This window comes from Styela clava, chromosome 4, assembly GCF_964204865.1.
Source record: "Styela clava chromosome 4, kaStyClav1.hap1.2, whole genome shotgun sequence".
In the NCBI taxonomy this organism is placed as follows: Eukaryota; Metazoa; Chordata; class Ascidiacea; order Stolidobranchia; family Styelidae; genus Styela; species Styela clava.
The window spans coordinates 3748071-3768923 of record NC_135253.1 but is presented as its reverse complement, the minus strand read 5'-3'; the positions used below and the strand labels follow the sequence as shown (position 1 = coordinate 3768923).

The 20853-nt window shown below is 34.0% G+C and overlaps 2 protein-coding genes across 3 annotated transcripts; both read left to right on the top strand.

Annotated features, from left to right (window-relative positions):
* The first annotated feature begins 142 nt into the window (after positions 1-142).
* Positions 143-2648, top strand: LOC144422242 (uncharacterized). 2 transcript variants are annotated; one of them, XM_078112229.1, is made up of 5 exons: positions 143-399; positions 1004-1071; positions 1254-1319; positions 1680-1769; positions 2269-2648. In XM_078112229.1, exons 1-5 carry the CDS (start codon positions 158-160, stop codon positions 2442-2444), a joined length of 642 nt encoding a protein of 213 aa, XP_077968355.1. In that variant the 5' UTR covers positions 143-157; the 3' UTR covers positions 2445-2648. The 2 variants fall into 2 exon arrangements, with proteins under 2 accessions (XP_077968355.1, XP_077968354.1); XM_078112228.1 differs by having other exon boundaries at positions 1674-1769; positions 2269-2645.
* Positions 2649-10027: 7379 nt separating this feature from the next.
* On the top strand, positions 10028-20827 carry LOC120325800 (uncharacterized). The gene is made up of 21 exons (XM_039391964.2): positions 10028-10173; positions 11702-11802; positions 12021-12069; positions 12187-12245; positions 12327-12701; positions 12900-13062; positions 13535-13674; positions 14371-14460; positions 14542-14631; positions 15155-15232; positions 15446-15538; positions 16056-16139; positions 16354-16449; positions 16833-16988; positions 17175-17251; positions 17573-17682; positions 17780-17920; positions 19447-19582; positions 20050-20183; positions 20443-20632; positions 20725-20827. The coding sequence occupies exons 1-21, from the start codon at positions 10077-10079 to the stop codon at positions 20825-20827; spliced, it is 2562 nt and encodes an 853-aa protein (XP_039247898.2). The 5' UTR covers positions 10028-10076.
* Positions 20828-20853: the final 26 nt, after the last annotated feature.

Genomic DNA, 20853 nt, shown 5'->3' with positions numbered 1-20853 from the left:
CATCATGGGATGGGTAGAAAAATGTTAGTATCCCCAAAATATACTGGACACAAAAATGGCAACTGGGATAGTGGTTAGGGAAGCGCGTATTATACAGTTGTATGAGGTAAACCAGTGGTTCCTAACCACCGTGCCGCGGCACATTAGCTTGCGCAAAATGATTTTGGTGTGCCGCGAAGATATTTCTTTTTTGAATATATTTCAAGTGATTCCAATTTCCAATCTGTTGAACTCCGCGAGAATTACTCCACGGCTCTTGCTAACAAACAGAAACGACAAATTCGTATTTGGGTCTTGTTACAATTCTAAATTTTGCAAACCACTTGGTTGTTGGAATTTTGAAAATTTCACAGTTACCGAAGACGAAATAACAGCCGCCGTATGGGAATCAAGCATAGGGTAAATAATACAAATACGCAATTTAGTTAAATTTCATGTTTTAGATAAATACTCTTAAAGTAGTAGTATGCAACACTGTCCTAGTTCCAATTTCAATGCACCATCGTAAAATTAATACTTATTCCGTGTGATATACAGATCCCTTTGTATAGAATTGGATAAATTGAAGCGAAGTTGTATGTCAGAAATTTCAATACACATGCTGGACTGTTTTATTTGTCCTGACTATACTTCGAAAAATAAATAATGATATTTAATTTATTTGCCTTTTATCCAAACAGAAAATCCGCTCTATTCGAAATAAGAATATACTCACGTTTTAGTTGAACTTTCTACGTTCCCAGAATTCTAGTTATCTCCAAATCACGATATTGATTCTTAGTTACATTTAAGCACTCTTAATTTCATCTGTATGGTAGTGAGTGGCTTATTATCAAGGTTTTTGAGAAGATATATTTATTTATTAGAGGTATATTTATCTATGAATAAATACTAAGTATCAAAAACCAAAGGTCAATCACATGAAACTGAGACAACATTTCGATTATTCTCAACCTGTTGGCAAAATGTCTTCTTACATTTCAAACCCTCTTTTTTATATCAGACGAATTAATTCGCATCGACTTCGCCTAGTCCGTGGATCTCAATTTTATCGAGCTTTGGAGTATAATGGTGAGTATGGATGAATTTTGTAATGCTTCAGTAACTAATTGAAATATTGATATAAAATATCAACTGCTTGAAGTCAATAAGGATTTCGCAAACTCAGTAAATCGTAAACCTTCGTAAATCTTTGTCGCTTACTTTCTTCGTAAAAATGTTTATCTATTATTGTTTATGTTTTATCTTTCAAGTTCCAACATTTCAGTCTTTGTATGATGACTTCGAAAAACAGAACAGAAAAGTAGAAACTCAGCAAGGTCTGTACTTACATTCTTTAGACTTAAATGCAAATGTTGATCTGATTCTAGTAAATACTGGCTGATAAGTTCGGAACTTCAATCAACATTTACGACAGTATAGTAGTATGGAACTATCCTCTGCCAAAAAATACCTTGGAGTGCATATATACTTTAGTTCGCTAGGGTCCTGGGAAAACAATCACACCATAATATGCTTCAATCAGATTTATTTAGAACTTTTTTAATGACGGAAACTCCAAAATACAGATGAAAGTGATAATTTGTAAACACGATTTTTCGATTCTTATTCACGAGTTATTTCTTTCGGTTCTGTCATCAATTTTTTTAGAAAGTTTATTTTTATTCTCGCAGTTTTAGATGAAGAAACACAGAAATACCTTGACGCGGAATGGACTTTTCTGACAGACTATGAAAATTATTTCATTATTGTTCTTAACTTCGAATCAGGTAAACGCTGGGATTGAGGATTCATTTGAATAAAAACATGGTTTTGAAAATATTTAATTAGGCATTCTGAAACAAAATTCATGTCCGCAAAGGGTAATGCAAACGTATTTGTCGGGTATATTTAGTAAGTAGCTAAATATTTTAACAAATATTCATATGGTGAACTCATTTTTTCGCGTTGCCGGGTATTTTTTTATAATCTCCATTTGTTAAAAACTTGTCGCAGGCTGGGGAGTTACATTAATTCGACAACGCAAACACCCACTACCATAATACACTGTGATGATAAGCTCGATCTTTACACTAAGATGTAGGAAAATCTTTCTTTAAAAGATTGATTATGCTTATGCTGTCAGATATATGATCTGTTTTAAAGTCGGTATCGATCTAGTTATTATTTATTATAAAACTAAGATACGATAATATAATCTTAATTGCTCTGATTGCCATCTATAACTTGGTTTTAGTATTGCATAAAATATTTCACGCTTTTTTTCAGACTGGGGTGCTTTTGTCAAGGCATCAAGCCCACAGATTACTGTTGAGCAACTTCAGATGATTTCCAACGTATTGGTTGCGAACGAGCTGCCTGTTTCAACGATGGTGTTGAAGAATGAATGTGTTCGCGAACAGGATCTCAGTCGTAATCCGACTACGATTGTTTTGATGGATTGATTTGAAGTAAAAAACTTTTATGTTAATTCATTCAACTGGAAGTTAAAGAAGTCATCTACAGACTTTTCAACTCATTTTTTCAACGTCTCTGTTTACTTCTCATGGTAGTTATTCTTTACACAGACAAAAGAACTTTTGATGATAGAATTTTTGTTATATCAATTCAATTGTTTTCCTTCGTTCAGTTAGTTGATCATTACAAATAGAAATTTAACTTGTAGGATATTGAACTTTTCGCAATTAAATAAATGTTAATGGGCAAAAAGATTAAAAAAAATGTTGTAATTGTCGTATGCATCATGGGATGGGTAGAAAAATGTTAGTATCCCCAAAATATACTGGACACAAAAATGGCAACTGGGATAGTGGTTAGGGAAGCGCGTATTATACAGTTGTATGAGGTAAACCAGTGGTTCCTAACCACCGTGCCGCGGCACATTAGCTTGCGCAAAATGATTTTGGTGTGCCGCGAAGATATTTCTTTTTTGAATATATTTCAAGTGATTCCAATTTCCAATCTGTTGAACTCCGCGAGAATTACTCCACGGCTCTTGCTAACAAACAGAAACGACAAATTCGTATTTGGGTCTTGTTACAATTCTAAATTTTGCAAAAAGCGCGCCAACACCGTTTCGTAAAATTGAAAATGTCAAACAAGGTAACAAATTATTGTGCGAAAAGTAAAATCATAAGAAGGTCAACTATATCGTCTTTATAGATATCCGCTTTAAACCAATTTAGTGTTTTTCAGCGATAATAATCAATTGTTGTAATGAAATACAGTTTGTTTGTCTTTTTTTATTTCTCTCGCATGTGCCGACAATAACACTGCTGAATGATTTTGGCAATAAGAGAAACATATCAAATTGTAACAAAAAAGAATTAGATTGTGCAAAAGTGAGAATACCTGTTGTAATAATAAGGGCGTAACGTTGAACGGGGAAGGGCGCGCAAAACCGAAGCGCGTGGTAGGCGGTGCGTTTGAGGACCACATATTGCCCGTACGGCCGCGCATCTTTTGCAATGATATGTGCTCCGAAGGCGCTTTCGTGTACATTATTGTAAGAAAACACTCATAATACCGATAACTATTAACCATTTCTTTGCGCTCGATCATCGTACGTTTCGGAGATGATACTTTTGTAAAGCGTAAACAAGATGTGTTCAAATATAGACGAAATTATTGCCCCACCCCCTCGCCTGCGTTAAGAGTGTCTCCCTCTCAGAGAGTTAGGATTATGTCTCCCTCACATTTGTCTACAAATTGCAGCAGTAGTAAAGAAGCACAGGGCATAACAGTCCTACTGACATTCACCATTATTATTTTGTACCTGTTACTAAATACAAGGTATTGTTGTATTTACATGAATAAAATTCCTTTTATCTGATTTTTTTCGTTTATTATTATTTCAAAGCAAAATGGCTTTATGAGTAGAAATGTTCATGTTTCGTGATAGGTGTGCCGCGAATATTTAAAGGGCTCAATAGTGTGCCGCGATATACCAAAAGTGGGAACCACTGGTATAGAGACTCCATAGACTCAAACAGGTTGCAACAGAAGGCATTTTTTCACATCTCCACTCCGCATGATGCTCTGAAAAAGCAGTCATTAATACGTATAAAGCTACCAAAATCCGTAACCTTTGCGGTTCCACAAAAAAATTTTGACTGCGGCTCCGACTCTAATTTTACAAATGATGTCAGAATGGGCTTTTCTTACGGATTATGAAATTTACTTCATTTTTGTTCTTTACTTCGAGTCAGTTATAGCTTGGAGATAATGATACTTTATAAACATGATTCAAAACTGGATTCGTGGTATCTGTAGCGATGTATGTGCTGCAGAGAAATGTGCAATCTTCAATTGTTGAAAATATTATATGATTTGAACTTAAACATCAGAGAAGATGTTTCAAGAGAAGACGTGCCTCTTACCTCCGCATCTACCATAAGTATTTTAGGTTTATACCACTAGTATATATCATTCATAACATTTGTAATGCAATGCGTCAATTAATTGGCTACGTTCTACGGGTAGTAGAATTATTCGAAAGCCTGTTTCGAGATACGATGTTATTCAGCATTTTTAGTTTTCTATTTCGGCGAAGTAATTGTTGCCGCTGTCGAGCGGTATATCACGTCTATAGCTATTGACTGCTGAGTGCTGTTGCATGTACATACACACTGTGTGTGCACCATTCAAAAACGAAATAACAATTGTGCACTCAATACTTAATCTCGACAATTCGTGTAAAATAGTTCACGTTTTTTTCAGACTGGAATGCTTTTGTCATGGCGATAACCCTACAAATTAAACAACTTCAAATGGTTCCCGATGCATTCGTTGCGAACGAGCTGCCTGTTTCAGCGATGGTGTTGAAGAATGAATGTGTTCGCGAACAAGAGCTCACTCGTGATCCGACTACAATTGTTTTGATAGAATAATTATGTATTGAATGAAGAAATGAAACAATGTGCGCGGTGCAAAATTGTATGTTCTCAGTCTGATGTATGTTCATTTAATCAAGAATTAAAACGATCAATTCGGTTGATGAATATTGCTGTATCTATATAATGTTCATTTTTATTTTTTCAGTTCACAAAATTTTGATTTCACGTAAGCAAAGAGGTTGTTTTGTCGGTTGGCCAATTACAATTAATAGTTTAAAAGTGAGAACCAATTTTGAACTGAGTAAACGATACAGAGAAGTCATGAAAAATCTCGATGAATCATGATTTTTAACGTTCTAATTCCACTTGTATTGATACCCAGGATAAAATATATTGGAAAAACTGAAGATGCACATAATTTATTTAATTGCAATCAATCAGGATCGGGGAAAGCAAAATAGGAAAACCTTGTTTTATGTAACTTCCTGAAACCTTGAACAGACCCGGGGCGTCGGGAAGTTGTGTATAAGCCTAAGCCGTTTAATGTCAAAAACCGAGTTCGAGGCATAATAGATTGTATGAACAGAGAAATATAATATTAATAAATAACATTGACACCAAAGCTTGAAACTTCCACCTAGCGTTAAACTGACATTATTAAGAAACCCTGACCATGATTCAATCATGTATTGAGAGTCTTACAATTCGATTCGATTTATTTCGATAGACACCAATTGTCATTCTTAATCGTATTTTTTCGGAATATTCGTTTAGAAGACTCAAATCCATTCGAGTTTTTGTAAAAGGTGACTCGAGAGTTGAGTCACTAACTCGAGTTCTCGACCTTTTTCAGTTCGCGGACCGGTAAAATTTCAAAACAAATTTTGCGGACCGGCGGACTTTCAAAATTAACCAAAAATGTCATGAACCCAAAACATAATCAAAAGAATGAAATTACGACAAAAGTAGGCGGTGCAAAATAAGATAATCCAATTTAAAGAGAAATTTGCTGTTGTATTTTTGATATTATACGTCTTAAACCCGATTCTCTTCCTCTGTCCTGTCAACACCAGTGACTTGGTTTTCACCGCTGGGTTTCTTTTGAAAGAGCTGAATATTACTTTGCTGTTTGTTTGCCTCCATTTTGCTATCAAACCTCGATAAATTATAGGCCTACTGTCAAATTACGAAACGTGCGAACTGCGAAGTTTACAATCAGGTACCGTACTACCGTGTTTCCCCGAAAATAAGATTGGGTCCCATTTCAATTTTCCTAAAAAAATAACACTAAAGGTTATTTTCGGGGGATGTCTCATACTTTTAGTTATGAAAAACAAAATTACAAAGTAGAGTATTACGAGATTTTCAAGTATACAAAATATGAAAACCGACAGCCTTTTACCTATAAATAACACGTTTTCTATTCATAATAACTGCAAAACATAGATTATCGATCATTTAAAACGTGTAGGAGAGATTTCTTGCTATCGACTAAAGTAACTATATCAAAAAAAAAAAAAAAATTCTCGTAATTAACTAGGTCTTATTTTATGGGGAGGGCTCATATTAAAATCATTTTTAAAATTCAGGCTAGGTCTTATTTTAAGGGTAGGTTTTATTTTCGGGGGAAACACGGTATGTCAAAGGTCGGCAAGCGACAAAAAGGCTGTTTTCACGATTATATTCTATACGACTATACGTAACAGAAATTATTGTGAGATATGTGTAGACTAAATTATATTATAACATGACAATTTAGTGAACAGCTACTCTTTTTATATACTTACAATGTAATTATAATTAGACAAATGTTAACAAAACCCAAAAAAGTTGATGCCCGGTGCAGCGGGTTCAATGACGCAGAAAATATTCAATGCAATGGGTAAATAAAATCGATATTCTATTCGAAAGATGTATCACTGCTTGATTTTTATAAAGAGTATCTTCTGGAAGGAAAACTCTATCCAAATTTGACAAACCATGGGGAAAAACTCACTCGAAAATGAACATTACAAAAATCAACCTGAGAACTCGGATTAGTGATGCCCGTTTAAAAGATATTTCAATTTTGGCTTCATCCAGCATGCTGTCTGATGTCGAGAAACTATCAAACGTGATGCAACAGAAGTTTCACATTAAATGTCATTTGTACTTTTATTAAGTAGAGAGTTAAGTTCACGAGTTGTTGCAGTCTTCATAATTTCAACTTCTGATCTGTGACTGTGTGAATAAATTGTGATTCATCCGCCATCTGTTCGGTTTTCAACTTTCTAAAAATGTGTGTGACCCGCCAAGACTTGCAACCCTTAATTTTGGCCCGCGAGCGACAAAAGGATGCCGCCCCCTGCGGTATGTGCTATCAAACTCCTCCGTTATGACGTTGGCCGCCGTTATGAGGTTATAGAATTAACGAACATTCAGCTGTCCAGGGTTCAAATGGGCAGATGACCTCTCACCAAGTTTGGTTGTTAGACGAATACCGGTACTACGAATCAATAAGAGGTAGAAAATCACAAAATGAATGTACATGCTGTCAATACTTTGTATTTTGCAATTCACTTATATTATATTAATATTGGAATTTATTCGGCGGACCGGCGTTTGAGAACCACTGGTCTAGACAAATGATAATTAGGCGAGTTTATGTGGCACTATAAGCATTGCAACATATCTCCATGTAACTGCTACTTGTGCTCGATTTGGTACATGTGAGAAAGTATTTAAATCGGAATTACCTTCCATTTAAACGCGTTTTGTAACATGGATGAGAGAATGAAATTACACGAATATATAGGAATGTATTTTGGTCATTTTTTTCTTTCACGTCTGTTGTCTGATGATTCACCTTATTTCTATTTAAATGAGTGAATATTTCGAAATTATTCATATATATCTTTGAAAAACAAAACTTGGTTAGAAAATATTGAATTTTTTATATTTCTAAGAAATTTATTATTTTGTGATAAAATCGTAAAGTTTTTGCTACAATATAGATCAATTTAGAATAATCAATCTTAAAACAAAGAAATTTAAATTGAGTTCCAAGATAGGGTTCTTCTTATTACCAACTTTTCTATTACCTGAGTCTTCAATATCAATGAGGCATTGAAAAACTATGATGCAAGCAAAAAATATTTAATTGACAAAACTTAATTAATTAATTGTACGTATTAATTGTACGTATGTGTACGCGTAACGTGGCCTTAGAAAATTAAACTTGGATAACAAAGGATTTGAATGGATCAGGTATATGTAACGTGGGTTGTTGTTGATATTTTATTAATAAAGCCAAATATATCACATGTCGCATATTTTCTTGATTTTATTTTAAGTCTAAACTTAGCAAAACCATAAACTTTTAGATTTGCATAGCTCGAGGCGCTTGATGGATTGTTTTGATGCCTTACTTATAAAACATATCGCGTTTATCACCTGAAATATTTTCTAAGATGCTTTCTCGAATATTGTATTCGAGGATATTATATTTGTTCAAACATGGTCAATAGTTAACTTGCACTCGCGTGGTGTATTCCATTCACGGGCTAGGCTTAATCGGTTTCAGAGATCAAATTATCCGAGATAAGAGGGCGAGAGAATCTAGCAGACCCCGTGGGCAATCGCTTTAAAGTTATAGGTCTTTCAAGATCAATTTTCCTGAACGAACTTTTTGCTAAAAAGTTGGGCGTGTCTTTGAACATTTTATATTCAAAGAATGGTCAAATTAAAATTGGCAGAAAATTAGTTATTCAGATTTGTGCTGAAGATTTTCACGAATTCAGGTTACTTAGCAGATGATGTTTTCATTAAATATATATAAATTTTATGTATATAAGTTAGTGTAAATATTTATCTGAAATGAGAAGAAAGTTCAAGATTGTTTTTTAAACCCTAACCTTGTATATATTTTAAGAATTGTTTGATTTATTGTTTTTGTTTTTAAATACTATGGGGTTATGTGAATGATAACTAGTTTTTTCACCCGCACAAAAATCTCTCTCTATATATGTAAATAAATTCAAGTTATATATAATAACTGTATAATGTATGTGTAAAGTCAGTTATATATCGAAGTAGTGTTAGATAATGAAGTCATGTTCAAAGACAGGATATGATACTGAAAACGGTTGTATAGGTACGGTTTAGTGTATTTTTATCTCTTTGTCTTTTAAGCTATCGAACTGATTAACTTGTGAATGCGTGAATAACAAAAACAGTTTGAATTTATGTTTATAAAAATAAATGTAAATTATTTCCGAACACAGTTATTTTAGAGATGAAGTGAGTTATATGTAACTTATAAGTGAGCATCGGCAAAATACTTAAAACCAAGTTAATTTTGCCGCTTTATACTAAAGTTGTTGTATTTAGAGATAATTTATGCTTGAAGTCCTTACGCAATCATACGAAGATGTTAATCTCTTAATAAGCAAATGTATAATGTAAATATCAGTGCTGAAAAAACATTTATAATTAAAAAATAAAGTAAGTGGGCGAAACATGTGATTATTTGCCACTTTCGAAAATAAATTCAGCATCAAATCTGGGATCACACAAAAATGTATGACTTTCTATAGTTTGCTTTGTTATTCAGAATTTGATCATATGATTGGTCATCATAAAGCAAATATTTCTCACGTTTCTTTTTATGAAATATTTGGAATAAAACATTACGAGTTAATGGATTTTGATTCCTGTTTGAATAAAATTAAAACAATGACGGGTACAAGAACATCTTATTTTTAATACGCCATGTGCTAATCATAGACATTTGGAACAGATAATGTAAGAATATTTGTATAGGATTCAGATGGATTGATGAATTTAATTCAAAATAATTTACTGAATCAAATTGAATATAAAATATATATATTATTCATCACAATTTTGAGATTGTATCGGACAATTATATTACAACGCGTGGCAAACAATATAATCGCGATTGATGGCATTGGACCCTCCTTCCAATTTTGTGTTTATAGCAAAAGTCTCTACCAACAATTTTGGAAAATTGGTTTTACTTTCACACCGATATATATATGAAAAAATGATTTCGTTTTTTGAACTCATAAATACTGGCAGAAATTTAGAAAGTAACTTCTAGGAAGATTAGGGCATACATGGGGGAACGAACATACATTGTGTAGATATATTGAATAATTTTTATTGCACATGTTTTTGACAGTTGGATTAATACAATTAATAGGCCCTGGGCCTACAGAATAGGGCTCCATAGTAATCATCATGGAGGGTTGGGTGATTGCAGTTGTTGTAATTCTGGCATTACTAATGCTAGGAATATCAGGATTGGTTGGATATCTACTCTATCGACCAAGACACAGTGAGTACTTGAATTTGTTTGTATTGATATTGTTGTTGTGTATTCTTTTATTTATTTTCTTCCAAAAACTTCCAAATTTTTTGTATTTATTTATATTTTTTGTCTTTTGTAAATATGATATCCTTCTCATAATCAAGTCGAAGAGTAAATTACAAAAACACTTCAAATATTCGAATCACTCGTAGCATTCGCGTGGCTTAGTGGTTTGCTATTTTGTATGTGAACTGAATTAACATCATGCCTCGGGACGTTACTGTGCCGCCGTTTGATAAAAATATATCTAGCGCGTTGCAGAAACGCCATCGTATAGTATCGTACAAAACGAAGTATATAATTGCTCTCATTACTTTACATTAGGGTTGCCAACTATGGAAAGTTTCAATAAAGGACATAGATTACCGTCATCATTTATTTTGTAACTTGCAGGAAATAACAATATAAAACAATGAAATAAAAACTATATACAAGCTAAAAAGATATATTAAAACAATCTCCATTTTTTTTTCATTTATTGTTTATTTAACATTGACCCAAACAATGTTAATGAAATTGTTATTTCTTTGGCTATTTGAGCCGGACCAAAGCGAAATTATAAAGAATAATTAAAAGCTTGCAAATACATAAACCGAGGCAATTTTTCAAGAACGGAACAATATTAAACACAGTACTATAACTATCGGGCAAAACGTCGTTGGAAAGAATAACGGACAATTAGCATATTTTCTAAATGCTAAACAGGACAAGGACCGAAAAGCCTAATTAAAGGATTGTTCTTTGAAATAAAGGACGGTTGGCAACCCTACTTTACATGTTCATCAATACCAATTTCAATTTACTATATTTAAAAATTCATTATAAATAAGGTGGTTAGATTTGTTAACGCTATGGAAATTTCAAAAAGACACAAATTATCTTTTTACTGTGTATTCATTGAGCTCAAATGTGAATTTGGTTAGTCTTGATTGTTAGAATTTGTTTTTGGAAACAAAACTCTACCATACTTTGTTTTTTCATTACGCTGAACAATCGTTCTCAGTAGAACAGTCTGATATATATATATATATATAAAAAACATTCGGTAGTATTTTTATTGCCTTTTATTTTTGGTTAGGAAGTATACGAGTACTTATGGATCATTTTGTTGTCATATTGTTGTTGTTGTTGTTGATCATGTTGTTAGTATTTCTTTTCTACTTGTTGTTATGAAAAAATCTGACCCATTGCTTTGAAATTTTCAGTGGTTGAAGATTGTTTTGTCGTTAGAGGGCTATTATTTTAATTCATTTCCTAAATTTCTGTGGGTTATATGATAGTCATTGTTTGTGTGCTATGACGTCACTAAAATAAAAATTGCGCACCTTGTGGCGGTTCCGCGTTCGCATAGTGGTCAGGCGAAGTAGCGAAGAGTGCGGTACCGATAATCTACTATGAAAGTACTGTTATATATCGGTACTATTCGTTTTCGACTTCATGTTTGTATATTTTAGCATTGTTCTTGTGTTTAATGTGCAAACTTATTATTCTTCAGGGAGAAAACAGCCAAAAAAGGGATCCATGACTCCAGATGAAAAAGTTGCGACAAAATATCCTGAACCACCAGAGAACGGAGATGTTAAACTTACCATGCCGGTATATTTATAAATCTCACGTATTTTCTAATATCCATGTTTTGACTTATAAATAGTCAATAGTATTTATTTCATGCATTGGTGCACATCCAAGTATAGTGTACGGGTGTACGGGCCCTACTATTTATTCAATATGTTGCAATTTGAAATCCCAGATTAGTTTGGCAGATTCTTGTGTTTATTTGTCGATATTTATTTCTCTTTGTATGTTTTTATTAGGAGGATGGAAACGGGACAATATTACCACCATACTCTCCAGCTAAAAAAGGTGAGATTTTTTTTTGTAGTTCATGTCATGTTAAAATGTTTTTATGTACAAATGTATGTTCTATTATACGCGAGAGAAATATGCGTTACTCACACTTGAATCAAATTTTTTCTTTAGATTCTATAGATGACAAACCGAATGATGTAAAGGTCAATATCGAATCCGACAGTAATGAGGTATAGTTACTATATTTTTGAAAATTATTTAGGGAATTTTTGATAATGCTTATTTAACCCCAGTTTGTTAATCGATTTCAGGATGAGCCTGAAAAGAACGGATTGTTAAAAGAAGTAAAGGTGGAGCCACGAGAACGTGCAGTTGATGTTGGCCAACTCGAACAGAAAGCCCCAGAAGGTCCTGACGAGTCATCATCATCGTCATCAGATGATGACAAAGAAAGTAAGAAGGATGAAAAAGGCTCAGACAAAAAACCATCCGGAAAATCGACGTCGTCGTCGTCGTCTTCGGATTCTGATGGTGACAATGTACAATCCGTGGCGGTGCTTGGAGATAAGCCTGATTCCGAGCAAGAAGGAAAGAGGACAAAAATGCCTGGCGCTTCTTCCTCTTCTTCTTCGTCGAGCTCTAGCGATGAAGACACAGTCGAACCAATGCCACCGTTACAACCTCGTGTAAGTTCTCAGGGTAAATTAGAATAACTATTCCAAAGTAGTTCCAATACCTAGCCATATTTTAGTTTTGAAAAATCCAATTAATTTTAAATATAACCTAATTAACTTCGTGCTCGCCGGCTAAATACTCGTGACATTTTTCTCTCAAGTATGCATTCAGAAATGCAACTTGTAACACAAATATGATGCATTTTATAGATCATTCGTGACGAGCAACCGAAAGAATCTGATGATTCAGATCTTGTGTCTGATGTTTTGGCAGCAGTGGATCAACCGAAGGAGCAGAAAGAACAAAGTTCCTCGTCGAGTTCATCAGGAGAGGACAAAAAGGACACCAACGCACTTATAGTGCCGGTAGCAGGTTGGAATTTTCTGCAAATAATATTACACATTAATTAATGACAGATATGGCAGTACCACCTATAACTAGGATCGTATCCAGAAATACGTGTACATATTATATTAGTATTGCAAACCAAAACTGTAATATTGCATAACTAGATATAGTGATAACTTGGTTAAATATGGGGTTTTCTTTTACATTTGACTTCATAAAAATTCGTCCTTTAACCATATTCTGTCAAGAGATATACTTTTGCCGTTAAAAAGTAATAACTATCTTATCTAGCGACGTCCATCTGACATTACCTACCGCACTGAAGCCTTATCTTAACATTACAAGTGACTGACGTTACAAGTTACAACAAATCACTGCTGTATACATTTTTGGTATGAATTCATAAATCCTGAAGTGGTGTTCCAGCAACTCATGTTTGAGCACATGAATTTAGATAGGCGACACAATAATCAAGCAAATGTGCTTCTTATCACAGCTCGCAAGCGGTCTCCAAAAGACAAGAGAAAATCAGGATCATCAACATCATCGTCATCTGATGAATATGATCCGACAGCAGATGTCAGAAAGAAACCACCAAAACCAAGACAAAGAACAAAAAAACCATCCGATGGAAAGGTAAGAAAAGAGCAAAAAAAATCAGTACTGTACCTGATTCAACAGCAATATTTCAAATTGCCGTAGCGTTTGTTAAAATTGAGAATATTTTTAATCAACTTTATCATAGCAGTTACAATTAGCACATATTTGGCTTATATGCAACTCAATTTTTTTGCACCCACATAAATACTTTATATATAATATGTGCAACTATTATTGAGATTAAGAAGTTTCTGAGAAACTTTTAATAAAAATTACTGCCAATACTTAGATTGAACATGGATCCTCATATTAAGTTGTAGATATGGATTGACAACTTTCAAAGATAAAAGGATGCCTAATATTAAATGTGTCATGTGTAATACTCGCAGTTTCCGCTTCTTCTACCTCGTGTAAATGCATTCGCATATAAATTAAATACCAAATATAAGTAAACTTCGACGTAATCATAATCTGCTGATTTGCACCTAAGATTAGATTCATGCTGATAGGCCCCACGTTTAGCAAAACTGATTGGCTATACGATTGGGCTAATTACCCAAGTCATTGTAGTGATTAAGTTTATGTTTTTTACTTGAATTCTTGAACATAATTAAATTCTTGTGAAAAGTTTCAAAATTGTGTGGATTGAAGTGGAGAAGCCTTGAAATAAAATGATTTGTTAAGCCATTATTGCATTTTAGTGGTTGTTATATTAAAAGTTATCATTTTTAGAGAAATGAAAAACCATCTAGTTCGTCGTCATCATCTGGAGAAGATGACAAAACTGCGCCGATCGTTGTCACAAGAGACAAAAAAGATAAAGTAGGAACGATAGACTGCATTTAAATAAATACATGCTAAAAAATTAAGCTGATGTAAAGTAATGTTTTTTTTATCTGTTAGGAAAAACGCATGTCTTCAAGCTCATCATCGTCATCAGACGGCGAGAAGAAGATAATACCAGTTGTTGCAGCCAAAGACGCAGAAGCCAGGGTAAAGTGACTGGCTGTGACATTTATGGTTGTCGAGTAAAACAATTTGGGCTTATCGAGATGATGTGTCTTGCATTCAGACACCTTTAATGCTTTCCCCTTTAAAGAGCGGATATATAATTCATTTTAAGTTCGAAATTTCCTATCAATACAGTATGTGGCGATATAATTATTTACTCTTATATAATTCTGTAAAAATTAAGTCCGGGTGCTTTGGATTCTTTTACTGAAGAATCTCAATCATTTAAATTATGAAAATCTTTGTCTTGAATACGCCCTATGTTGAAATGATAATACTATTTCATCATTGCTTCCTTTTATAAAACATAAAACAAAAGATTCTAAAGCTATGAAGCAATATATATATATATATATATATATATATTAGGCGCAATTCTATGAATTCTGCTTGTCAAAACCCTTGAGGAGAGCAAGCTCGTGAAATATTTTTGATATATCGATATTATCGACCTTCTCTCCTTACTATTCCAAAAATATTATGAATATATTTATCGATTGTTTAGAAACCGTCGTCTTCCAGTTCAGAATCTGATGATGATGATACAAAAAAACGAAGAAGTGAACTTATAGTGGTAAAACCGGTATGCAAACTGTTTTTGTTCTAAAATTATGTGGTCAGTAAATATACACATATATCTTTTTTCCAAACTTCAGATAAGCAGCTACTGTAATATAGTGCGCTGCTTATATTGAAGAATTAAACAAAGTCAAATTGAAATATTTAGATGAAGTTTGTTTTAGCGTTATATGCCATCAATACTAAAATATTTACGCACACATTATAAAATTTTCAGAAGAGACATCCAGGTGAAAGTTCTAGTTCGTCATCGTCAGGCGAAGATAAAGTAATCGTTCCAGTGATTGTGGGTAAAGACAAACATGCGAAGGTATAATATAAATAGAACAATGTTATGTGAAGTACGATGCTAGAATTATTTATCATAAAAATCGGAGTATTCCATTTTTCAAAACATTTCACAGAAGCGCAAAACAGCAGTGCTAAATCTTAAAATATAGTACTATCTAGCCAAATAGATTATATACATATATCAAAGATCCTTACTGTACGCTAATTTGCAGAATTTTCTAAATTATGATAAAGTTGAATTATATAATGGATGAGTGTAAACACATATTCCGTGTTTCGTCCATTTTGGATGAATGTTTTTCCACGCTTACAAGTTTTATGAATGTGTCGATAAAGTTGGTGATTTCGTAAATTTTATACTAACCACATATCAGATCACAGTATCATATATCCACAAAAACTCCAAATGGATCACTCTACAGGACTATATATATATATATATAATATTAATATAAATATTCCATTACGTGAAATTATAGGATATTGGGTAATTTTGAAATACTCTTATGTTCCCTAAAAATGTATTCCTTATTTAGAAATCATCTGAATCGTCGTCTTCCGACTCTGATTCCGATGAAAAAGCAAAGCGACTTGGAGACGATATATCGACACAAACAGCGGTGCGTATGTATAGATTGCTCAGTCGCTAGAAATTTATTTTTACCTCTATTTCATTTTTATTTGAACAATTTATTTAAGTGTATAATAAATTTATGATTATTAAATTTTGTGCATTTAGCTGCGACTGCGCTAAATGCAAACAACAATAACAAATTAATTTCTTCAGTTACCTCATCTGAAAAATAAACTGTTCAATTTCTTTACTACAAAAAGGATATTCCCCCAACTCGAAAGAGAAGTAAGAGAAAGAAGAAAACCAAGAGTACACCTCCGACCTCTGCAAAATATCCAATTGCTACACAGACATCCGTAAGTGTAAGGCATAGAGGCAAAGGGGGTGGTACATATAAATTATAAACAATTCAGTCTTGCGGAAACATAAGTTTCGACTTCCTTCCTAACAATGACTAGTCATCAGGAAGCTGAGCACGAAAAACGAGGCTAGCCAGGCAGGCTATAAAATAAGCTGAAATTAGCAATTAAAATCAGTACGTATCGATGCTGGCCAAATAGTTTAATGAAGTATCACGTTGAAAAGGCCACCAATGTTTCACGAGTCCAATTGTGAAAAAATACACTCAACCGCCGAGGATGAAGTTTTTCAGATCAAGTTACTCCGGAGTACTTCAACTAACTTCAATATTCTATTTTGCAACGTTTTAATATAAAATAACATAATAACTTTTGCCCAGAAAATATCTTCCTCGTCTTCAAGCTCTGAATCGGGAGGCGAGGCAGACAAAATCAAACGGAAGAAGAGAAGATCGTCTGCTACCAGCTCATCGTCGTCCAGTTCCGATAATTCTATCAAACGAAAGCAAGAACTTTATGTATCACCAGTCAAAGCAGTAAGTCATTTGACCCTTGTATCTATAGTCTCTTCAATTATCCAGGTCATTTGCAATTGTATCAACCAGTATAAGATGAGACTTACTTGTGAGTTATACAAAGTAAAGTCATTCAAAGTGAAGTGATTCAATTCAAAAATAAGTTTTCTAATATAACATTTGTTTAAAATATTATGATTGTTTCAGTATGACGTCACTGCTAAGAAAGCCCCAGAAAGTAGTAGCAGCAGCAGTGACGACGTGGATCTTGGTATTAAGGGCAAGTACGTATTCCTATAGGTCGTATGTATTACTTTTAATAGGCCAGTTAACATTTGAGTGTTATGATGCGTCCGAAAGTAAAACTCGAAGCTGAGTCATCTTGAAGTACATACATGGAACCATTAACTTTATATTCGGATTATTTTGTGACAATTGATTTCAATTTTGTCAATAACACATAATATTGTTAAGTATAAAATCTGATTCGTATGTTTTTTTTACTAGTACATGCCACTAGTACTAAACTTTGATTGCTACAACATCCCTAGAAATTGGAATTCAATAGACAATAACGGTTCCAAAATTTTTTTCATTTGATGTAGAGCAATACCGGATATTACATTTATATCAGCATGGAATCGTCCAGCCAAATTACGAGATTTATATGCAGCAGGATTGGTTCCAGATGAAACGTTAACAGGACTGCGCAAAGGTGTGTGATAAGTACTGGATTATTCTTTGAGATTAACATCGACACTATAACATAAGGTGTGATTTGTTTATGAAATCAAATTTTGATTTATTCTAAGGTACTCTTCCAAATAAAGACGCGGAGATAAAACTAAAGCCATATCTTTGCGGAGAACAACCGGTTGCTGGAGTTTTGATTTCAGAAACAGGAGAAAAGCTCTCAATTTACGATGGCTGGAAGAGAGGTCTTCTTAAACAAGGTATCGTTGCTTACTTTCTAAAGAAAGTAAGCCTAAATGTGAACCCTAAACTTAACAGTAAGTTAGATGATACTGCTCATTCTCCCAAGCAGTATGTAGAAATGAAATTGACAATAAAGACCAACTCTGGATCATAACAGGCGCGCGCGCAGCCAGAATTTTCAAAAGAGAGGGGGGGGGGGTTCAAAATCGAAAATTCCCATTTCCGTCTGAAACAGTCGCTCGTTAAAAGAGTCGCCTTTTTCAGCGTATAATGCTTTTTCTGTCGCGTAAGATATTCAATCCATGACAATTACGAGATTCTAAAATGTCCTTATATATTACTTTAATTGTGTCCAACGTAACTCGCGGTTGCGGTTCTTACTTCAAAATGAAAAACATTACGCTGCGATCACGCCACTAGTTAAAAGAGCCGCTTTTTCAACGAAAAATGATTTTTCTGCTGTGCAAAGTAATAAATCCATCACCGATACGGGCACATTCAAAATGTCTTGCTTTATTTATTTCATTTTCTTCAATTTAACCTGCGGTTGCGTCAAAAAAATAAAAGCATCACCACAATAAAAATACCACGGCAAACCGCGGACATTAAAAAAAATAAAAATGTGTGGTAAACTGCCCGATTATATCTTGTTTTGATCGGTATTTTTGCTATTTTGCGTATTCGACAAATCTGAGCTGTACTTGCAACACTGACTCCGCTCAATCGCAATGCTGCCACTCAGATTATTTTAAAGATAAAACCGTTCGAAAAATCTGCTGTAAATCTCGGAGTAAAATTTATTTCAGTACAATAAAAATTGATTGAATATACTTAATTATCTTATATATCATCACAACTCGGGAAAAAGACGCGTTTCCAACCTTGTATATATTGTTAGGATGAAAATTTTCGAAGACAATTTGAAGTAATAAGTAAAAAGGTAAAGCCCGCGCACAATTGACTTGGTTTGATTTTAGTGACGATATGGCTCTGAACGCCGACCAATCATAATGTGTGCGGTAGGTACATAAAATTTTGCGATTTTCAATGCCCAGAGAAGCGTCTGTAGAGTGTCGCGGGCCTCCTACAACAAAACTTATATTTGTTATATATTATTTACGGTTTTATTTTCAGTATTTTATATTGCTCTTTCAATCAAAATATTTGCGTCGCGGATTCACTTCTTCATTTGTCTTTAGCATCTCGCCGCCGATGATCGTATAATAACTCTCACCGATTCACAATTCTGTGCGAGTACGAAAATAAAGTAATTATCATTGTTATCATTGCACAAATCTATGGGAAATTTGTGATTTAGAGAGAATAAGCATCAACGTGAAGCGTACCCGGCGTAAATAACACGTCACGCTGACGAAAACAATCGGCGATTTTAGCAAAATGCAATTGCACCGTTATTGGCAAATTTTCCAGTTTTCCAAAAAGAGGGATATTGGGGGTCGATCGTATACTGCCGAACACATATTTAATTTAAAATTAAGTTGTTGCTTTTTTCCATTATTACTTACTTTTCTTCTCTTTATAGAAACATGCATGGCTTTATTGGAAGCTCAGGTAGCAACCGGGAGAATTGTTGATCCTAAAACAGGAGCTCGTTATTCGGTCGCAGAAGCTACAAAAGCAGGAGTAGTGGATAAGCAACTTGAAGCTGTATTGGCAAGGTAATAATATAAATGCTCATTTAGGACGTGGTCAATGAAACTCACTTTGATGTTTTTGCTGCCCATTGCAGTATATGTGCATTATGGCATTTGAGGTTATTGAATGCTGTTGGAGATAACCGAAAATATTAAAGAATGTGATTTTTAACATTTGAGTTGAATAGAATATTCGTCAAGGTTACTAGAATAAACCATCACGTGTAACAATCCAATAAAAACAACAGCAATCTTGATCGAGTGGTCGAACTTTTTATTCGCACTTTGACAAACTTTATTCTATATTTCAATGTCTGCAAATTTTGTGGATTCCAGACTAAAAGTTTTCTCAAATATATCATGCATTAGTTTTCAAGTTGTAAAGCCTTGAGATTTTCAAATTCTAAGCAAATTGTTGAAACTGAACAACACGAGTGAAACCTGGTTTAAGTTCTAACCCTGTGATGAACTTATTTTTATTTTATTTTCAGGGACGAGAGAGCTGTGTGTGGATACACTACCAAGTCAGAATCCGATGTTCTTTCATTGTTCGAAGCTATGAAGCGTGGGCATATACCTGAATCACACGGAATCCGTTTGTTGGAAGCGCAGCTCGCAACAGGAGGTAGTTTTCGTGTCTGGTTTTATATCCTTTTGATCATAGACAGCAAAAGTGCCTTTGTTGGAAATAATTTGTAAAGTTTCTATTCGTTGATATTGCTATTTGAGGGGAAAAGGGATTGCCGTTTTCGAAACCTCGGAAATAGTGACCATGTCTCTTTGTCTGTCTTATTCTTTGTTTCCAGATTTATTTTATACTGACTCTCCTGCATCCATCTTCCCATGATTGACGCAACTTTCTCAAACACATATCTTCCATTTAGGTATTATTGATCCTAAAGTGAATCACCGTTTGCCTTTGGATGTGGCGTATAAGCGTGGATTGCTTGATAAAAAGACATCAAACATGTTGGATTATCCTGAAAATAGGAGTGAAGCTGGAAGAGATGTAGCACGAGCCTACTCTGACCCGAACACCGGAGACAACATCACGTATTTGGAACTCATGGGAAGGTATTTGGGTCAATATATATTCTGCATATTAGTCGATATTAAATTTAGCATTATAATGCGGACAATCTTTTCCTAATGTTTCCTTATTCCAGGTGCGTCAAAGATGCAGACACAGGAATGCGATTACTACCTTTATACGCCCGTCGCTCAGCATGGGAAGATACTGAACCCAAGGTATTTCTTAACTCCGCATAATGTTAAACTAAATTTTTATAACATGT

Excerpts from the sequence above, each read along its gene's own strand:
- LOC144422242 (XM_078112228.1), top strand. The coding sequence starts at position 158 with ATGATTTTGGTGTGCCGCGAAGATATTTCTTTTTTGAATATATTTCAA. Across the intron at positions 400-1,003 it reads GTATGGGAATCAAGCATAGG|ACGAATTAATTCGCATCGAC; the intron begins GTAAATAATACA and ends TTTTTATATCAG. Across the intron at positions 1,770-2,268 it reads TGTTCTTAACTTCGAATCAG|ACTGGGGTGCTTTTGTCAAG; the intron begins GTAAACGCTGGG and ends GCTTTTTTTCAG.
- LOC120325800 (XM_039391964.2), top strand. The coding sequence starts at position 10,077 with ATGGAGGGTTGGGTGATTGCAGTTGTTGTAATTCTGGCATTACTAATG. Across the intron at positions 12,070-12,186 it reads ATACTCTCCAGCTAAAAAAG|ATTCTATAGATGACAAACCG; the intron begins GTGAGATTTTTT and ends TTTTTTCTTTAG. Across the intron at positions 19,583-20,049 it reads CTTGAAGCTGTATTGGCAAG|GGACGAGAGAGCTGTGTGTG; the intron begins GTAATAATATAA and ends TTTTATTTTCAG.